Genomic DNA, 22,211 nt, shown 5'->3' on the forward strand with positions numbered 1-22,211 from the left:
CTGCAGCTGTTTAATTGAATGAATGGGAAGCCAGAGTTGAGAGTTTACATATTCCTCATCACTGTGCTCAGCAGTTACTCTTGCTCATAGAAAAATTGAAGTCTGCCTAACTATCACATACTAAAATTGCTAGATTCATGTTATATATAGAATTGGAGACCTCTATAAGCCAGACAAAGAGAAATTCTATTATGGGCCAATTATATATCATAGTTCAATTACCCTTCACAAGAACTAATTCTGTAGCAACATGAATATTTCTGTTGGAATTTTACCAAACGACTATATTTGAATAGATCTTGTCCTTTCACAAAGCTTTCAGCAACATTGTATTGATCGTAAAACATTATTCATGTTAAGCAAGGCTTGGAGTAGTAGTAATTGGTGATTTTAATAACTGGTGACACATAGCTATACAAACCTTGGTAAACTGGAATGTTGCCATAGAAATATACTCTTCCCGTGGAAACATATCCCCTACTTTGGTAGTTGATTATCTTTTCCTATCTGCTGTGTAACCATTATTTTTGTAGCAAGCTACATCCAGCCCGGGACTTTTAAAACAAAATGTTAAAACAAGGAAAATAAAAAATTTGAATATCAAGAATATTCTCAATAGTTTAGTCATATTTTTAGAATTACAGTGATCATTAATTGTTTTTCACATTGCTAATTTAGATATGTTCAGCACAATACAACAAGAACTTTCATTTACATTAACCTTTATCTGAGAATTCGGATACTGTGAGCTACACTAATATACATTCCTTAAATGATAATGTGTACATATCGTTTTCTTGCATCCTGCTGTGAGATTCGAGTTGATATTAGATATGAAAATATTTCTGCATGGTGGGTTTTGGTCAGGTCAAATAGAAGCTATTATGCAGTACTGTGCAAAACAGCCTCCAATTTCCCCTGAATTACTAAATTGGTGATAGACGATGGGCTCATCATGCAATTGAGGAGAGTAAAAGTTTCTCGAAGCTGGAGGGCCAACAGGAGGACCTGGAGCTCTGAAGAAACTACAATCTGCAATTCCAATCAGAGGAGGAGGGGGACACCATAAAGCTTTTTTAATTTTTTAAAATAAAAATTGCCTTTAGCTAGGGCAGAACATCCCTTCTGCAGCTGAAGTCAGGACAGGACCCTCATCCCCATGACAGAATTAGTCTCCATTCCAGTGCTGGGTCCCCAACTGATGGTTGTGTACATTAATGATCTACTCATGATCAGTAGGTTAGCAGATAACACAAAAATTGGTGATGTGATAAATAGCAACCAGGAAAGTCTAAGACTACAATACAATATGGATGGGCTGGTCAGATGGGCAGAACAGTAGCAAATGGAATTTAATTCTAAAAGGACTTGCAAAGTGTGGGAGTACAAGTTGAATTCTCACTCTAGGAAGTACAAAGGATCAGAGGGACCTCTATGTGCATGTTCATAGATCTTTTAAGACATCGGGACAGGTAGATAAGGTGATTAAGAAAGCATGTAGGATACGTGTCTTAATTAGTCAATGCTTAATTAGCAGATTAGATAGACTGGGGTTGTTTTGTTTAGAGTAGAAAAGACTGAGGGGGTACCTGATTGAGGTATGCAAAGTTCTGAGGGGTACAGACAGGGTAAACAGGGATAAACTTTTCCCCTTAGTACAGGACTCTTAACTAGAGGTGCAGTTTTAAGAAAAGGAGCAGAAGACTGAAAGGGGATTTGAGGAATTTGTTTTCACCCAGAGAATAGAGGTTATCTGGAGCTCACTGCCTGAAAGGACATTGGAAGCACGGCCCCTCAAGATATTTAAGGACTATTTAGATGGACCCTTGAAACACTATAGCATACAAGGCTATTGTCCAGGCACTGGATAATAGGATTGGAATAGATGTTTGATGACTGGCATGGACTTGATGAGCTGAAGGGTTTCTTTCTGTCCTGTAAAAACTCCGTGACTCCTTTGCTTGCACTGAGCACCTATTTGTGATCAGGTGATAACCAAATCTGGGGTCTGAAATGGGCAGTTGATAATCAACACATTTGGCGGAATTTATTCTGGTTGATGGTTCTGTTTCTGGGTGAGAACAGCCAAGTTGCTGCCAGCAGGAACATTATTTTTGCAAATATAAGCATGTATGTAACATTCGAGATGAGACTATAGCATCCTGGTACATGGCTTCTAACAATGAATGGAATCTGAACAATATGGGCATTGTTGAGAAAGTTGAGAAAATTGGGTGAAATTAGCAGTAGATGTTTAGTTTTGAATTTAGATTGAGACTTTGTCACATGTACTCAAGTGCAAAAGTACAGGAGTACAGTGAAAAGTTTTCAATGTTGCCATACAAGGCGCTATCTTAGGTAAAAGTACCTCAGTACAAAAACTTAAGAACAAGGTAGAAAGAAATAAGAACAAAGTTAAATGTTAAACCTTACAGTCCTTCTTAGTATTAAGTAAAAAAAAACCAAAGAAATAAAGCTAAAAGTTCAACCATTGCAGTCTTTCTTAAGTACTTAGCCATGGTGGGACCATGGACTATTTGGGCTTGCTCTCCTCTGCTTTGGCATGTTTTCCCTATGCTAGTTTGATCTCCCCTGCTCTCATAGTCGCTGTAGATGTAGAGGAAACTTCAGTTGCCGCATTGGGCATGCTCCTGGGATCTCAGACTGCCAAAGCTCTGATCCAGACTCTGTCCGCTCTGGGTCTTGGCCTCACCTTCAGTCAGCATGCTGATCCACAGTCTCACCATCAGGTATTTAATACTCACCCAGAGTCCCGGGTCAGGCCCCCAGCTGCTGTCTCACACAGGATATATAGCCAATCACCAAATTCAATAAGCCTGATACTGCTGCCACCACTGCCTCTCTCCAGAAGGTGTGTTAGTAGAAACAATAACCAATAAAACTAAAATTAAAACAAATGAAAAAATCAACAAGAAAAGAAAAACTGATTATTGGGTGAACCTACTCCACCACCAGCAGCAGAGATGTTGAGCAACTTGAGTCCATGCCAGGACTATTTGCCACTGATGCCATTGCCATGATCAAGCTCCTCAACAAGAGATAAGTAAAATGCAATAAAAAAGAAAGTACGAGAAAAGAGCGAGGAGAAAAAATATAAAAGCAGATGGAGCAGACGAGGCTCAGGCACAGAATACCTACTCTGTCACCATCTTACCAGAAGGAAAAAGGAGATTCTCAATGTCAAGAGTAAAATGCTTAGTTCTCCATATAGGTGTTGAATGTTGAATCTCACTACTAGGAGGGTTACATGCCTTGGTATGTATTAACATCTCATCATTATTTAATTTCATTTTATTGATCTCCAGTTCCCTATCCTCCTATCTATTAGATAGAAACTAGACTGTGATGATACACAACATTTTAAAGTCAGTGTGAGTACCTGACCACTACAGCTTAGTTAAAAATCACACGACACCAGGTTATAGTCCACCTGGTTTATTTGGAAGCATTAGCTTTCGAGGTGCTGCCTCTTCATTAGGTGGTTGTGGAATATGACCATACGACACAGAATTTATAGCAAAAGGGTTACAGTGTCATGGAATTATAATAATATATTAAACAACTTTAGTTAAAAATCACACAACACTGGGTTATAGTTCTTGAACAAATTTAGATTAAGTCTTCCATCTTTTAGAATGGGATATAGTGATTTAGGTTCTTTAATACATAAATCCCAGAATTACATCCTTAAGGTAACATCAACTTATCTAATAATAGGTGTCACCTCAGCTCAGATAATGCATTAAATGTGTGAAGGTAAAGTCTGTACCAGTGTTGAGTCAATTCGATTTCTAAAGTGGGCCTTACAGAATCTTAGATGGATTTATGCAGTTTTTGAGCAAACTAAAATGTAATTTTGCAAATTCACCCCATGAAAATATATTTGTGTTGAGAGACCAGGGCCGAATGGGTGTGTATATGTGAGTAGATGAGGAGGAATATGACAGACACCTGAAAGTGCTCAAAGATGCCCTCACATGAAAAGGGTACGATGCTCAACTCAACAACTGCCAGTGCTGACGTGCCACAGAGAGAAACCACAATGATGACCTCAGGAGACAGACACGGGCTGCAACTGATAGGGTACCTTTTGTTGTCCAGTAGTTCCCAGGAGCCGAAAGACTACGCCATGTTCTTCGTGGCCTGCAACACATTATTTATGAGGACAAGCACCTTGCCAATACCTTCCCTACACCTCCACTTCTCTCCTTTTAAACAACCACCAAATTTCAAACATCAATGTTCTCAGCAAACTACCCAGCCTTGGCTTACCTGAGGCTTGGTAAGTCAGCAAGACTGAACAGATACTACAACAATGGATGAATCGGCACTGCACAACGATGACCAGACAGGACTGTTCCCTCCCAGTCAGGGAACACCTCAGCGGTCTGGGACATTCCGCCTCAGACTTCTGGGTGACCATCCTCCAATACGGATTTTTGGACAAGCAACAATGCAAAGTGGCCGAGCAGAGGCTGATAGGCAAGTTGAATACCTATGGGTGTCACACTACAGGTGACCCCACTGCACCTCTCTCTCTCTCTCTCTCTCTCTCTCTCTCTCGCACACACTCCTACATACTGGCATACTCATGCAGACTCTCTCTCATACACACACTTGCACCCCTGCACTCACCCCCACGCACGCACCCTCTCACAGGCTTATGCCCGATCACACTTATACACATGCTTGACCAAGCTTACACACACACACATTCTTTCACATGCAGTCACACCTATATGCACACACTCACATACACACACACACTCATTCTGTATCTCCTGCATGTGCACACTTATAAGTTTAGGGGGTGAATTTGTATTTGCAGAATTACATTTTATTTTGCTCAAAAACTGCATAAGTCCATTTAAGATTCTGTAAGCCCCATTTTAGGAATAGAATGGACTCAACATTGGTGCAGACTTTACTTTCACACATATTAATGCATTCTCTGAGCTGAGATAACACCTACTATTAAATAAGGAGAGAGTGAAGACTGCAGTTGCTGGAGATCAGAGTTGAGAGTGTGGTGCTAGAAAAGCACCAGTATCTGAAGAGCAGGAGAATTGACATTTCAGGCAAGAGCCTTTGAAGGGCTCTTGTCCAAAATGTCGATTCTCCTGCTCCTTAGATGCTGCATGACCTGTTGTGCTTTTCCAGCACCCCACACTCCATCTATTATTAGATTAGCTGACTCCGCCTTGAGAATGTTATTCTGGGAATTACATATTAAAGAATCTAAACCACCACATTTCATTCTAAAAGATGAAAGACTTAAACAAAATTTAGGGTGGCACGGTGGCACAGTGGTTAGCACTGCTGCCTCACAGTGCCAGGGACCCGGGTTCAATTCCCGACTCAGGCAACTGACTGTGTGGAGTTTGCACATTCTCCCTGTGTCTGCGTGGGTTTCCTCCAGGTGCTCCGGTTTCCTCCCACAGTCCAAAGATGTGCAGGTTAGGTGAATTGGCCATGCTAAATTGCCCGTAGTGTTAGGTAAAGGGGTAAATGTAGGGGAATGGGTGGGTTGCGCTTCGGTGGGTCAGTGTGGACTTGTTGGGCTGAAGGGTCTGTTTCCACACTGTAAGTAATCTAATCTAATTAAGAACTATAACCTGGTCCTGTGTGATGTTTAACTAAAGTTGTTTAATATATCATTATAATTTGGGCGGCATGGTGGCTCAGTGGTTAGCACTGAGGGTCTCACAACACCAGGGTCTCGGGTTCAATCCCAGCCTCGGGTGATTGTCTGTATGGAGTTTGCACATTCTCCCCGTGTCTGTGTGGGTTTCCTCTGGGTGCTGTGCTTTCTTCCCACAGTCTAAAGATGTGCAGGTCAGGTGAATTGGCCATGCTGAATTGCCCATAGTGTTAGGTGCATTAGTCAGAGGGGAAATGGGTCTGGGTGAGTTACTCTTTGGAGGGTTGGCGTGGACTGGTTGGGCTGAAGGGCTTATTTCCACACTGTAGGGAATTTAATCTAATCTAATTTCATGACACTCTAACCCTTTTGCAAAAAATTCTGTGTTGTTTGGTAATGTTCCACAACCATCTGATGAAGAGGCAGTGCCTCGAAAGCTTGTGCTTCCAAATAAACCTGTTGGACTATAACCTGGTGAGTGAGATTTTTAACTTTGTCCACCCCAGTCCAGCACCAGAACTTCCAAATCATCACTCCAGCTTACTAATTGTTCACCAGCCCTGCATTTGGACAGTGGTCACCAACATCCCGAGGCTATACTTTGGCAGCAATTGTCTGCAGTCCCCTGTCCATCGACACTGGCATTGGACATGTACCAGCCTCACCACAACATCAGGGCATATTGCTGATCCTCACTTCACTTTGGAGTGTATGAGCTCTTTTATCAAAATTCTGCTGCTAGGATACTTTGCACACAGGAATAAGGAACATCCATCTGCTGAATTGTATCAGGGTGCATCTCAGATCTCATCCCTTGATCTCTTAGCACTCATTCACTTTGTGCTTACGGCATCTCTCCCTTATCATCTTTCCTATGCCTTTCTGCTGTGTGCCCTCTCAGCCAGAGCTTAAAAGCTTGCAGTACTTTGGTCTTTGACTTGTCTTTTAATGCTGACACAGAGAATTTACAACTAGCCAAGTTTTCCTCCACTTTCAAAAACCTACTTGTTCAAATGTATCTTCAACAAGCAGTAAAGATGATTCTGCTTTCAGGAATTTAAGCTAGGAGGAAAAGTTACAGAAGTTGGACTTGATTCATTTGGACAATGAATCTTTGAGATGGTTCAGTTGAAGTTATTGGATTATGAAATGTATTGGTCAAACAGATGCAGGCACTATATGCATTACAGTGAATAATACATATTGAAAATAAATTAATGAAGAAAATTACATAGAACCTTTACAAACAAATTAATAGAGGGTTATTAGATTAGATTCCCTACAGTATGGAAACAGGCACTTCAGCCCAACAAGTCCACAGCGACCCTCTGAAGAGTAACCCACCCAGACCTGTTCCCCTACCCTATACAGAGGAACCTTGATTATCTGAATATCAATTATCCGAATATCGGATTATCCAAAGGTGATCTCAAGGTCCCAAATAGAAATATTACATCAAAGAGCTGTTTCAACCCTGATCGTGTCTTTTGTTTACAAATACAATGATTAAAAACGAACTCTGCTCACTGAAATGCTGCTGAGAACATTCTGGACAGTCTAGGCACCGCCTCTAAATGATTGACCTCCCGCCCTCCCTCTCTCCCCCCCACACTTTCACTGGACTTCTACATAGGGGTGTAGTCTAAACTCCCCTCTTCCCAGATATTTTCTCCAACATTGTCCTGTGCAAAGGTGGAACCTGTCAAAATGCTGTGTGCGCTATTTGGAGACTTACCCCATAAAGGCAATAGCAGCAGTCTTACTTTTGGTGTACAGTCCGGCTGCCCTGAAGGCGAGGTCGGAGGTCTGGTCGTGGGTGAGATGGGGCTGCAGGGTGGGAGTAGACTGGGTTGGAAATGGGGGGAGGGCAGTGTTGGATGGGGTTGGTGGCAGGGTCTCGTTCACAGTATGCTGCCACCCTGTCTCCTGAACAGGGAGCACACTTCACAGAAAACTCCAAGGCCCAGAGGAAATACTCCCCAATTAATGGAATAATCAATTATACAAATGAAATAGTGCCCACCCATCTCATTCAGATAATCAAGGTTCCTCTGTATTTACCCCTGACTAATGCACCTAACATTATGGGCAATTTAGCATGGCCAATTCACCTGCATATCTTTGGATTGTGGGACGAAACCCATACAGACACAGGGAGAATGTGCAAACTTCACACAGTCTGCCAAGGTGGGAATCGAACCCAGATCCCTGGTACTGTGAGGCAGCAGTGCTGACCACTGAGCCACCAAGCCACCCAAATGTTATGGAACAGTTATGGAATAAAGTTCCAAATGAAATATTATAAGCAGACAACATCAACACATTCAAAAACGTTGGGTATATTTAGAAAAAAGGAATTAAAGTAAGAGTGAGATGCCAACTGTGTGGGGCTGAAAAATAGCCACACTTATTAGGAGTGGATGGCATTTTCTTTATCTAAAATCTTTTCTATGGTCTGAATCCCATGTTTTTTTGGCTGAGTGTGAGTTGTGTTATTTTGACTGGCAAGATGAAAGCAATAACAACAAGAATGTGCAATTCTGTATTCGGTAAAATCTAATCTATAAATTTTCAGATATAGCTCCTTTGGTAACAGTCTTGTTTCTGGGGTAGTAGTTTGTGGGTTCAAGTCCCAATGCAGAACTGGAACACACAAGTCAAAACTAATGTTCTAGTGTGATACTGAGGAAATGCAGCACTATAGGAGGTACAGTCTTTCAGATGAAATATTAAACTGAGGGGCTGTCTGTGCTTTAAGACAGAGGTAAAGTTATCCCACAAAATTACTTTGAACAAGAGCAAGGGAATTGCCCTAAATGACTAAACCAATTTTTAACTACTTAATCAATATCAGAAACAGATTTTCAGGCCATTATTACTTTTGTGTTTTGGGAGTCTAAACTAAAAGTACTTCATTGGCTTTAAAGTAAGTTGGGATGACTAATGGTCATGAAAGGCACTATATAGGTCAAGGGTGGCACGGTGGCACAGTGGTTAGCACTGCTGCCTCACAGTGCCAGAGACCTGGGTTCAATTCCTGCCTCAGGCAACTGACTGTGTGGAGTTTGCATGTTCTCCCCGTGTTTGTGTGGGTTTCCTCCAGGTGCTCCGGTTTTCTCCCACAGTCACAAAGATGTGCAGGCCAGGTGAATTGGCCATGCTAAATCGCCTGTAGTGTTAGGTAAGGGGTAAATGTAGGGGTATGGGTGGGTTGCGCTTCGTCGGGTCGGTGTGGACTTGTTGGGCCGAAGGGCCTGTTTCCACACTGTAATCTAAGATAAATACAAGACTCACTTTATTACACCACCTTTAATCACTTAAATACTGTATTTAGAGACTGTCAATGAATTCCCTGACTTGACCTTGAAGTAATCTTAATACCTTACAATGAAACTGGAAAAATAGATTCTGCTACCTAGGCATATAAAGCAACTTGACACTGATACATTTAAATCTCAACCAGTTTCAACCTCTCTAATTTGCAGATTGATCTTAAAAACACACATTAATCTCAAGAAATCCATCATAATTTTAGCTGTTCCATTTAGCTAACATTTTGCTGCCATCAATAGTGTTTGACTGTGTTCAGGTAGGCAAGTCATGTGTCCATGTAAAGCAAATTTTAAAACAATATGATTTTTGCTGCTTGTGGTAATTTTAACCAGTTGATGAAAGAAATCTCATAGAATATTTGCCTATTTCTAAATTTTAAAGAACCGCCACAAATATTTAGGTTGATTTTATGTAGCCCTGCTTCAGTAATTATCAGATTTGGAGTACTCCAGTTTACCCATGATGGGTAGGAGCCATTAGGCTCTAGAGACACTGACAATGGTCACTGGATGCAGGTGAGTTGAATAAACATGAGATGGTTGACCTGCAAATCTGTTTACTAGCATTAACATAGAAATGGGAGTTGGCTATCCAGCCCTTGAGCATGCTTCACCATTCAATTAGGTTATGGCTATGTGTACATTATCTCCATTTGCCTGCCTTTGATCCATACCCCCTGATACCTTAGATTAAATAAAATATCCAAATATCAGACTTGCAATTTCAGTTGACACAGCATCCATCTTTTGGCAAAAAAGATTTTACATTTTCAAAGCTTTTTGTAAACCAGTGTATTCCCTGATTCCACTCCTGAATGAACTAATCTTATTTTAGAACAGTGCCCTGTTCCAGTCCAGAGGAAATATACCTCAATATCTCTTACAAAATTATTTTGTCATTTTAAAGATCCCAACCACATTTGAATCCAGTACAGCGGCCAACAGTTTTAAAGTAGAAGGATCAGGATACAAACACAGTTGTTACTTTTGCACAGTCCAAGATGAGACAGGAGGCGTAAATTCATACATCTAATTTAGCGTTAAAGTGATGGATTAAAAGCATTGGCTTTAAAGTTTTTGGAAATGTGAGTTGTGACAGTGGTTATTTTAGCATGAAAGCCAGGATGCATCTACCACTGACTTTGTAAAGTTTCCAGCTAAGATAGAAGTTATTTAATAGTATATCAATGATGAGTATGTATTTAATTAGGAGAACCTCCAGAGCACAGAGCACACTGACAATTAGAAAATCGAGCCCTAAATTGCATGTGTAGGTTTGGGATGAAAATGCTGAATACAGCTTTCTGGTAGACCTACAGCATTTATTGTAAAAGGCCCATTTTGAAAGTTTAAAATTAAATTCTTGCTACCAGATGGTCATATATCCAACACTTCCCTGCCGTGGGCACTTGAAGGTCAGTCTAACCAATTGATGGTTTACCAAACCTCATGTAGGATCCCTGTGAAGAAGCACAGTGCAGAAATGCTTGATTTAGGAATTCCCTGCACCTTGATCACCTCACCTTCCTGTCCTTATGATGAAGGTCTTGTTCAGGGTAAGTGGAGGCTCAACCCTCATGTGTTAATAATTAATTCCAGATACATTGACCAAATGTCAAAAATGTTTCAATCTGATATTCTTACTAATTAAGGAGTGAAAGGTTATCGGGGTAGCTGGGTTACAATCAAATCACCATGGCAGACTAGGCTTGAAGTGCTGAATGGCTTACTCTTGCTCCTAATTTGTATGGATGTATGTTCATTTCAAAACATTATAGAGCTTGGATATTGTATTTTCTATGCTTTTGTTCCACCTATAGCAAAGCAATGAACATTTCTCAAGAACACAATTTTCAACAGCGATATTGATATTTTAAGGCCTTGCCTTTCACCAAATTTAACCCACACAGTTAAGGAATCCTAACATTTCTCAAGCTCACTTACAGATCTACACAGAGCTACAAAAATAAGTCAAACAAATATCCCCAATAAATTTTAAAAAGAAAAACATTGTAAAATAATATTTTGCCTTAGTTGTAACTCCTCCATTTTTGATTTTTATAGGTGAGAAGTATGAATTACATGCGGGAACTGAATCAACTCCCAGTGTGGTGGTCCATGTCTGTGATAGTGAAACAGAGGATGAGGATGAACCGAAGAATTCTCCAAAACCAAAAATAATTCAAACCAGGCGTCCTGATCTGCCACCAGCAATGTCTAATTGAAAAATCGGTGCACGCTTTCAGTCAAGTATCATCTAGTGCTCCCTGCTACAGCTGTACTTTGTTGAAAGGAAGAGTTGTCTGTCAGTCACAGGAGCATTTGTTTTAAGCCTCATGTTATGTTTCTAATGCCTACCAAAATAGGATGGAATGGGTTACTTTGCGTATGCCTATTTGCTACATACAAATTAGTAGTTATGATCATATCACAAAATATTCATTTATGTTCAAATGACATTCGTAAATCCAGGAGTAATTGCAAAGCTTGGCATTATAATTCCATGGTAAATTACATCTCACCATACAGCACCTAGTGTTCTAAATGATTTGGTATAAATGCTTGATCCAATTTTAGATTAGGCTTACAGTCTTGAGGCACATCATAATTACATCTACTATGTTCTCTGACTCAGCCAAAAAATGAAATAGTTTTACTTTCTTGGTTTGGATTGTCAATTACCTCCTTGGTGAAATTCCTGTGAGACTATTGTAGAAAACTCACTGGCACCACTTGGAGAAAGATTAACTTTTGTTTATTGATGTGCAGTACATAATGTCAGCATCTTCCAATGTAATCTTGTGAAATGGTGTAACTGTACATTGTATTTTATCACTGTTTTAATATTGATACAATGTAATGATTGAGTTATATACAGTATACTTATTAAAAAGAGGAATGATAAAATGATTTTAAAGGCAGATAGACAAATAGGTATTATCACAGTTATGAGGAATCCAATCTGCACTTATCTGACCCGGATGAGTATCAATAGATCGTGTTATGGTATCATTCGCTGCACTGAAGACTCATTGTGCTGCTACAATACAGATTTATACTCTAATCCGTGCAGGATGACCTGATTTCCCAAACAATGGCACACATTATTTTAACAGAAATTTCCACAAGTATAGGATTCTTTTTTAACTTTTGGACACTGAGTTGTCTAAATATCCACTTGGAAAAATAAATTACTTCAAATTGAAATGAAACATGTTCATTTCATGTCTTTGGACATAGACTCTTGAGGCGCAATTGAGTAAATGTATTAGCCAGACTGAACTCTGCCTATCAATGTTTTAAACAAAATAAATTAGCCTTCTTTTTGACTCTAATCTATTTTGTGAAATTAAGAAGACAATTATCAAAACTTAGGTAAACTGGGTTAGGAATCAATATAACAATCTAAATTTTGTGTTTTGATCAATATTTTCAGTTTTTACATAATTAAATATAGTTTAATAGCTCATAACCTAAATACTATAAGTATTTGTTTTTATCTGGATAAACATTTACTTTGCTTTGCTCAGTTAATCATATCTATTAAGGATAATGGATTACATGTAATGACGACTATGTTTAATGTATAAGTCAGTATTTCTGTACTCACAAGAAGCAATGTTCCTGTTGGGTATCTGCTCAGCTTTTCAATGCAGCTATAACACTTTCATGGGTTTTCTTTTTCAAAAACACTGAAGGAAAATGCCTGTGCTGAAATATATTGTGATTGGGTTGTGTACAAAATTGTCACAAATGAAAATGGTGTTCTAAGGATACAAACAAAAACTGAGTGAACTCACTATAGAGATGTAAGCACTCTAAGTGGAGAAAGATTTTAAGTTAAAACAGTCAAACTTCATCACAGCAAAATAACTATTTATAAATCTGTATGTTCTAATCCCATGAAACTTGAATAAAGTGAAGCAATATTGACTTGCAATGACAATATCTATTTCCCATTCAGATGAGCTGCAAAATGTCATTTGAACCCAATTATACTCAACTTTGAGATTTTTGCGATCTTCATTAAACTCCAAATAACCAGGTCTGGAAGGATTATTCTGCCAAAGAAATTTATTTTGGTTATCCTTTACATAGTTCCACGGACCATGGTTTTATCTAAGGTCAAAAATGCTTAAGAACCCTATCCTCAAATACAGATCTACAAAACTAGAGGATAAATTAGCTAGAAATAAGAGATTTGACTGCTTTTCCAGGTACCTAGAGCTTGTGTGTATAGTTAGAATATACCATTACGAGTAGTACTAGTATTGGACATTGTCTGTGTTATTACTTGTCTTTGCCACTGAATGGGTGCTAGTAATAATACTTTATGAATTAATTGCCTTATATATGTATGTCTGGTATATATCTGTTGTTATTTGGTTTGTGCACGAACTGTGTCTTATTATTCAAAATTGTGATCTTTGTGACAGAATTGTACCTGTGCCTTCTCTAAGATTTTGCAAAAGGCACACATTCACAACACAACTTATCTTTAAAAATCCATTTATTCAAATATAACCTGTTCTTTAGACACAAGTTGAAAGCTTCTGTGATTAAATAGTCATGATTACTGGTCATATAATTCAATGTTTTCATTAAATCTGTTTTTAAAGATATTATTTTTATTTCTGTAACATAAAACATTGTCCTTCAAAAGATCTATTGCTTGTTAGTTTGTGTACCAACTAATCTGTGTTACACCATTTATCATACTGCATCTTATTAGGTAATTGCTTTTTAGGGAGCACTTGTGCAGATGCCCCCATGATTGTCAGAACATAATTAATGAATACTCAAAGGTGATTGTAACCTTTCAGGAGTGTTGAAATGAAAAGCAAAGGTTTTCAAACATGGTGTAAATAAAAAAAGTTATTGGTATTTCCACAGTATTCTTGTTACAAATCTTTGAGCTTGCACTTAAAATGTCAATATGCAATAGATGCAGCTAGAACTAATTGGTAAACGCTTATCACCTTTTACATCCAACTAAATTGCTTTCCCACCTTCTTAAAAACAGTCGATGGTTTTCAGTAGAATATGTAGTACTGAAGCAAATATCAAAACGTTGTTGTACTATTCCAAGAATAGTCTAGCATAAGTAATTATTTGGGATGTTTAACTTATTACAGTTCTACTTGCATGAAGCAGAATTCATATTCAATGTCTAATCTTAAAAATATGTGATAAGGACACAACAAATTTAGGCAAGAAATTAATTATCATTGCACAATATGGAAAAACATTGGTAAAAATGACCAATTTCTCAGAGTTGTGATCATGCCTCAAAGGCACCTATAGTTTTTAGATGTTCAGGGTGTCCATTTGACCCTTACAAAATGGGACATGAGATTTGAATGTGGACAACTCAAAGCTCATGAAATAGGAATTCTATATGCCATTGGCATTGGGTTATTACAAACATGAAGAGGAATTAAAGTTAAACCAGAAGATATTTACATGGAATGAAGCCCATGGTTTACAATACATTGAGGAATCCTTTGTCTATCTGCCCCTTCTTTTCATTAGCCCTCTTTCCAGAGCAGGTCGGTGTGCTTGAGCTTTCCACTGTCACTGTCACCACATGCTACAGGCAATCCTGGTACTACAGCTCAAGTTCCCCAGCATAGCGTCCTCCCTCACTGTTGTCACCTGCCCTGCAGGTTCTTAGAATCCCTTTAGTGTGGGAAGAGGCTATTCAGTTTATTGAATCTCCACCATCACTCAGAAGAGCATTCCACCCAGACCATACCCCAACCCTAAAGCCATAACCCCACGTTTACCATTTGGCCTATACATCCCTGGACCCTATGGGTCAATTTAGCATGGCCAATCGACATAACCTACACATTTTTAGACTGTGGGAAGAAACCAGAGCAGTCAGCAAAATTGGGGAGAACATGCAAACTCTATACAGACAGTCACCCTAGACAGGAATTGAAACATTTCCCTGACACTGAGGCAGTAGTGTTAACCACAGAGTCTCCATGCCACCCAACTTAAAATGCATAGCAGCAGAATGAAATGGAGAACCCCTGCCCTTCTGTGTGAAAATATGCCATCTTTGACATTTATTTAGAAATGACAGGGAAGAGAATGGTTTCTAATGATATTTGGGTAATTTGTTGACCAATGAAAGGAATTATTGTATAGTCTTTCTGATTGTGGGATATAAACATAAATATAAGCAAGAACACACATTTGTCTAAAAATGAGATTGTTTCTAAAGCTGCTTTTTTGTTGATTTTTTTGGTCCTATCCAAAGGATCTTGCATGACTAATAAACAGGTCAAAATAGAGGTGTGAAGTTTTGAAGATGGATAAATGGGTTGACTTTGATTCAAAATTCTTAACTTGCAGGGAAATGGGACATGGGAAACAGAAAATTAAGCAGCTCCAGGAAACTTTTGGTGTAGTCATTGTGTTATTAGCAGGTTTTTGCAGTTAGCAGCAGTAGTGATCTCTGCTGACTTCAAAGAAAGTTGGCCAAAATATCTAGCAGTAGGCCATTTGTGTTGCAAGTATATTATCCAGGATCCCTAACCAAGGTTGCAAGCTGGAAGTATCTGATAGCATTTTATTCTGTAATCTGAGCCACTTGAAACACTGGTGCTTTGACATCTCAAGATAGCAAATCCTCTGCCTGTACATCACATGCTGCTTATGTGGCCTCCCAGCAAGCTTCACGTCCCTGCTCTTCATCTCTGACTTGTGGAGCTGCAGGGCTATGAAGAGCAGGTTGTTGCTGTTCCTGCTGGCACTACTCTTTTTGCTGGTTCTCCAGCTAGTAATGTTCCTGTTCTTACTGGTATTGCCCATACTCCTGCTGGTGCATTCCTGCTAGTTCTTTTCATACCATTGATCTCTTTAGACTTTTCCTGAGGTTTTAGCGAAAACAGCAGAAGTGGCACTCCTGATGATCTGATAAATCAAAGCAGAGATCAGATGTACTAATCTGCAAAATCATTGAAGTATTGCAGCACAAGTACTGCAAACAAAACCTTTCATATAAACTGCAAAAAAGCAGCTGCATGGTGTCGACATCAGTGACATATTTATCTGTCATATCTTTAGCTGCGGAGTTCTTGTCTTATTTTCAATGGCAAGTTCCAACAGGCCTGGAAAATTTAAAGCTAATTTGCCAATTCCATATTAATTAAGTTATAAATGGGTAATTGACATATTGAAACAGTCAAGCTGCCTTTTTTGAAAGAGTTGGTCACTTGGAATTTAATATATGCTGCAACCGAATGTTAAAGTAGGATAATTAGGGCTGGCTTCCTGATATGCTATTAACATGCTATCAATGAAACCCAAACTCATGCTCCTGCTAGTTAAAATTCAGCCAGAATACTTGATAATATATTGGTTTTCTGAATACCATTCATGTTTTTGTGGCTTGGAAATGTTTGGTGCAACAAAGCCCTGTGCTGGGCCCATGATGACTCCACAATGTCAGCAATAATGATTTGTATTTGAATAGCATAGACTACTTACAGCGTTGAAACAGACCCTTCGGCCAAACAAGCCCACACTGACCCGCCAAAGCGCAACCCACCCAGACCCCTTCATTTACCCCTGCTCCTAACACTATGGACAATTTAGCATAGCCAATTCACCTAACCTGCACATTTTTGGACAGTGGGAGGAAACCCATGCAGACACGGGGAGAATGTGCAAACTCCACACAGTCAGTCGCCTGAACCCAGGTCTCTGGCGCTGTGAGGCAGAGTGCTAACCACTGAGCCAACGTGCCGCCCAGTCGCATCTTTAACATAGAAAAATAACCCGACTTACGCTGTAGGAAAATAGATGCTGGGTTAAAGAAGGATCGAGTAAGAGCCGTGACCTAAATCTTGTGCAAAGAGATGAGCTTTCAAAGGATTCTTTACAATATTAGAGGTAGGTAATGGGGTCTCTTAAGGTACTGCCAGATGGAGGTATCTGTGTGGTTGAGAACATGGCTACCGATGTTGAGGTGACATGAGGTGGAACAAAATGCTAGAGTCAATTGAATAGAAAGTAGAGGAAGTTGTTGGGTTGGTGTATGTTACAAAATAGTAAAGGATGAGGCCATGAAGGGATTTCAACACAAGGACAATAATGCAGACAAGTGAAGCTGGCTATTTTAGATTAGATTCCCTACAGTGTAGCAACAGGCCCTCCGGCCCAACAAGTACACACCGCCCCTCCAAAGAGTAACTACCCAGGCCCATTCCCCTACCCTATATTTACACCTGACTAATGCACCTAACAATTTAGCATGGCCTACACATCTTTGGATTGTGGGAGGAAACCCACGCAGACACGGGGAGAGTGTGCAAACTCCACTCAGACAATCACCCAAGGCACGAATCGAACCTGGGTCCCTGGGGCTGTGAGGCAGCATTGCTAACCGTTGAGCCACTGTGTCACCCTATGATGTGGACATTATGTGCAAGTTCTATTTCTTTTCATCATTTTCCACAAAGAGGAAACCTCAAATGTACATTGTGCACTAGGTTCTTAAGTTATAGCTGCACAAGGTACAATGACACAACAACTGTACAGGACATCGGTTAGGCCACTTTTGGAATATTGCGTGCAATTCTGATCTCTTTCCTATCAGAAGGATGTTGTGAAACTTGAAAGGGTTCAGAAAAGATTTACAAGGATGATGCCAGGGTTGGAGGATTTGAGCTACAGGTAGATGCTGAACAGGGTGGGGCTGTTTTCCCTGGAGCGTTGAAGACTGAGGGGTGATCTCACAGAGGTGTATAAAATCATGAGGGGATAAATAGACAAAAATCTTTTTCCAGGGGTGCTGGAGTCCAGAACTAGAGGGCATTGGTTTAGGGTGCAAGGGGAAAGATATAAAAGAGACCTAAGGGGCAACCTTTTCACGTAGAGAGTGGTGCATGTGTGGAAGGAGCTGCCAGAGGAAGTGGTGGAGGCTGGTACAATTGCAACATTTAAAAGCATCTGGATGGGTATATGAATAGGAAGGGTTTAGAGAGATATGAGCCAAGTGCTGGCAAATGGGACTAGATTAAGTTGGGATATCTGGTCGGCATGGAGGAGTTGGACTGAAGGATCTGTTTCTGTGCTGTACATCTCTATGACTCTATGTTGGACTGGAATGCTTAACTGGGCTTCAGGTTTTAGTGTCCAACTAACCCAATAGTTTGCTCATTTATTCAACTCCAATTGCAATAATTACTAATAAAACAGACATTTATTTTAAAGAAGTTTCTATTGTATCAGAAAAGCAACATCAATATCCACAGTTCCATCGACATGGTAATCGTTTCTGCATTCTTATCCTCTTAAAAGAAAAGGTTATTTTTAAAAATAATGAATTTTAAAATCATTGGCAACATAGTCATTGTGCTAAAATTACTATGTGCAACCAATCTACTAATTATAAACAATGTTTTTCCATGAATTGATGATATGACCTGAAAAGACAGTTGAAAAACAGCATTTTATAGGCTCCTGGAAGTTAAACATTGGGGAGATGAAACTCAGACTGGATGATCTCTTTGTGGAATACCACCAGTCTATTTATAAAAATGATCCAGAGCTTCCAGTTGCCTGCCACTTCAGTACCTATTGTGTTCCTGTGCCAACATTTCTGTCTCAGGTCTGCAGCAGTGCTCCAGCAAAGCCCAAAGCAAGCTGGAGGAACATCACCTGATCTCCTGTCTCGGTATCTTACAGCCTTCAGGACACAACACTGAGTTTAACAATTTCAGAATATGAACATCTTCCTTCATGTTCATTACCCACTCTTACAACCTGCGGCCCATTTTTAACTGTTCACATTTCCTGTTAACAAGCATTCAGCAATTATTTTCTCTTGGTTTATCATCAGCAATCCATCTATTTGGCTCGTATCATTTCTCTGTCTCAGCATACTTCCATATATTCAACTCACTCCATTCCACCCCCTCCCTTCACCTGCGCCCCAATCATCAACAAAAATACCACCCTATCCCAGCTGCTCTCAGTTCTGGTCAAGGGTCACTAGCATCAAAATGTTAACTGTTTTTCTCTCTCTACAAATGCTGCCAGCTCTGCCAAGTTTCTCCAGCAGTTTCTGTTTTTATGAAAGTTAATTTAAATTTGACTTTTAACTTTATTATTCCAAGGTTAATGAGTTGCCGTACTGAATTTGTTCATTGAATTGAAAGGAAAATAATAAAACAGTAAAAATGTTAATCTGATAGTGAGGAGAGTTCAATTTTACTCTCACTATTTGACATTTAACGTAGACGAATTGAATACATGCACTATCTCTTTTGTAGGAAGTTAGTTTATTAATTCTGAATGTTGGTGCCCTGAAATCTCTGAGCAATGTGCATAATTAAAATAATCTTCAAAAACCACATAAAACTGTTGTTAGACTTTTAAGTGATGTCATATTGGTATCACAAATGTCAAGTCATAACATTTTTGTGGCAATTTTGATGAGCTGAACTTTAGATATTTTGGAGTTATATCATTTCATACTGAGCAGTATAAATGGAGTCCAGAATGTTAGATATGGAAGCCACTTATCACAGACTCATAGAATTAATACAGTGCAATGGAGGAGGGACAGACAGTCAGTTAAATGTATTTGCGTCAGCTCTGAGCATTTTAATTTAGTCCTAAACTCCTATCTTTTCCCCATATCCCTGTACATTGTTTATTTTAAATAATCATCCAACGTCCTCTTGAATGCCTTAACTGAACTTGCAACCATGATACTTCCAAGCAGTGCATTATAAATCTGACTGTGTTAAAAGACTGATATTAATCTCATATCTGCTTCTTTTGCAAAACACTTTAAAACTATGGCCTATGGTTCTTGATACTTTTACAAACAGGAATCCCATCTTTTTGTCTAAATCTCATGATTTTGATAACTCTCCTCTCTGCTGTCTCAACTTTTCCAATCTATGCTCATAACTAAGTTTCCCATGCCTGGAAATGTTATTGTAAAACTCTTCTACACTCTCTTTAATGCATTCATATCCTTTGTGAAATATGTCATTCAGAGCTGTATACAATTCTCCACTGAACTCTGGCCAGTGTTCTATAAAAAAATTAGCATAATTTCTATGCTCTTCTACTCTAAGCCAATAATACTGTATGTTTTTTTCACAGACCTCTCAACCTGTCCACTCTACCATTGATGACTTATGCACACATACAATTGGGTCTGTCAACTCTTGGACACTCTTTAGAGAAGCTTTGATTTTATGCTGAATCCCTGTGTTCTTTATACTACAGTGTATCACCTCACACTTCCCTACATTGAACTTGATCTGCCACCTATTCATCCACTCCACCAACATTGACAATGTCCTTTTGAAGTTCTACACTGTCCTCCTTATAGTTTACAATTTTTCCAAGTTTATGACATCCACAAACTTTGACATTATCCCCTGCACACCAAGATCTGAACTACTGATAAATACATAAAAGAAGCAAAGCTCCAAATATTGATTCTTGGGGAACTCCATGACAAAGCTTGCTCCAACTTGAAAATGTCATAATTGGTATTTTGTGTTTCCTATCTCTCAGCCTTGATAGAAGATTGGACATAGCAGGACATGCAAAGTTTGTCACCTCTTTAATAGTTTGATCTCATGAGAGTGGACAGACTAAATAGTGAAGGGCATCTTCCTCCACATTTCTAAAAATTCCTTCCTCAAAAGAGCGTAATCATTCTGTTATTCTCTTCTCCCCCTAATGAGGTTTTTTTCCCCAGCAAAGTCTACAGCAAACTTCTTGCTCAAGCATTTCTTTCTCAGAAGTAAAATGTTGATCAAGACAACATTGAACTTTGGAGCAGAAAATTTTCCTCAGCTAATAATTTGCAGTGACCTGAAAGCAAAGAAGATAATTTTACTCCCAGCAGAGTATCTCGATCAAGTATCAGGACTTGTGAAATTCTTCTTCAATTTTTCAGTTATGAGTTCCAGTTTTTTGCCAAGGATTTTCATGAAGAGTTTTAACAAACTAGCTTGTCCCTTTAACAGTTATGTTCATTCAAATTCTATAACTTTACTGGTCATTTGGAATTCTGCCAGTAGGTAGCTGATGTTGGAGCATTTGACTTGGATACCTTTATTTTTCTGTGCTGCCTTATCCAGTAGTTGCTGTCACTGTATGATCCCCCAAAGAAACAGTTCATTTTCATACTCTTGAGCCCTGGTAGTTTTCCAGGAGGAGGTTGGTATTTTTTTTAGTGGAAGATAACTTCTCCAGCTCCAGTTCCATTTTAGGCCACAGGTAGCTTTCCCAAGGTAATTCTCAGTTGTATGCACTCTATTGTTTAGGCTTCTGTTTCCTTACTGCGTGATAAAAGCCATAATTTATATATATATATATATAATATATAAACAAACTTTTTTTGAGTTTGGTTTTCAAGCCAGTAGCACATGGGTGTTGATTTACTTTTGTGAAGTGGTTTAAAAGTTAATTAGGTAAGATTTTCTGAAACATAGAAATTTAGACAGTAAGGGCAGGAGTTCGCCCTTCAAGCTTGTTTTGTCATTCAAAATCATCATAGCTGAACCTGCCTCTTAGTGCCAATTTTCCGCTTGCTCCCCATCCCCCTTGATGCGTTTAAAATGTAGAAGTTTGTCTTTCTCTTGAATATATTCAGAATCTTAGCCTCCACATCCTTCTGTGGTTGATCATTCCACAGGTTTATTACCTTCCAAGTGAATCTTTTTTCCTAATCTCAGTTCTAAATGATCTATCCCTTAGATCTCCAACCAGAGAAAATGTCTTCCCTATAACTTGTCTATACAGCCCTGTTAGAATTTTATATATTTCCATCAGATCCCCTGACATCAACTTAAACTCTAGTGAATACAGGCCCAGTTGAGCCAATCTCTTGTCATAGATAGGACAGTCCTGCCATCCATGCTGTCAGCTTTATGAACCTCTGTTACACTCTCTATGGAATAGAAAGTATACACTTTTTTAGGTGGGGAGACTGAACCGCAACACAATCCTCCAGATGTGGTCTCATGAAGGCTCTGTAAAACTACGATAAGACATCCTAACTTCTGAATGCAAATCCTCTTGCAGTGATTGCCAATATACGATTTGCTATCTTAATTGTTTCAAGTCTCCTTGCATCCTCCTGACAACTCACAATCCCACCTAGCCTTGTGTCATCAGGAAACATGAATATGTTGCATTTGGTCATTACTATCCAGCTCATCTATTTTCAG

The 22,211-nt window shown here is 39.2% G+C and overlaps 1 protein-coding gene across 4 annotated transcripts in view; it reads left to right on the forward strand.

Annotated features, from left to right (window-relative positions):
* rcan2 (regulator of calcineurin 2) overlaps window positions 1-13,658 on the forward strand; it is a 362,913-nt gene extending 349,255 nt beyond the window's left edge. For all 4 annotated transcript variants that reach the window (XM_072556972.1, XM_072556988.1, XM_072556981.1 and 1 more), the window contains one exon: window positions 11,059-13,658. In XM_072556972.1, the coding sequence (XP_072413073.1) occupies window positions 11,059-11,219 (161 nt within the window). In that variant the 3' untranslated portion in view covers window positions 11,220-13,658. The remainder of the gene's footprint in view (window positions 1-11,058) is intronic.
* Window positions 13,659-22,211: the final 8,553 nt, after the last annotated feature.

Source organism: Chiloscyllium punctatum, chromosome 3, assembly GCF_047496795.1.
Source record: "Chiloscyllium punctatum isolate Juve2018m chromosome 3, sChiPun1.3, whole genome shotgun sequence".
Classification (NCBI taxonomy): Eukaryota; Metazoa; Chordata; class Chondrichthyes; order Orectolobiformes; family Hemiscylliidae; genus Chiloscyllium; species Chiloscyllium punctatum.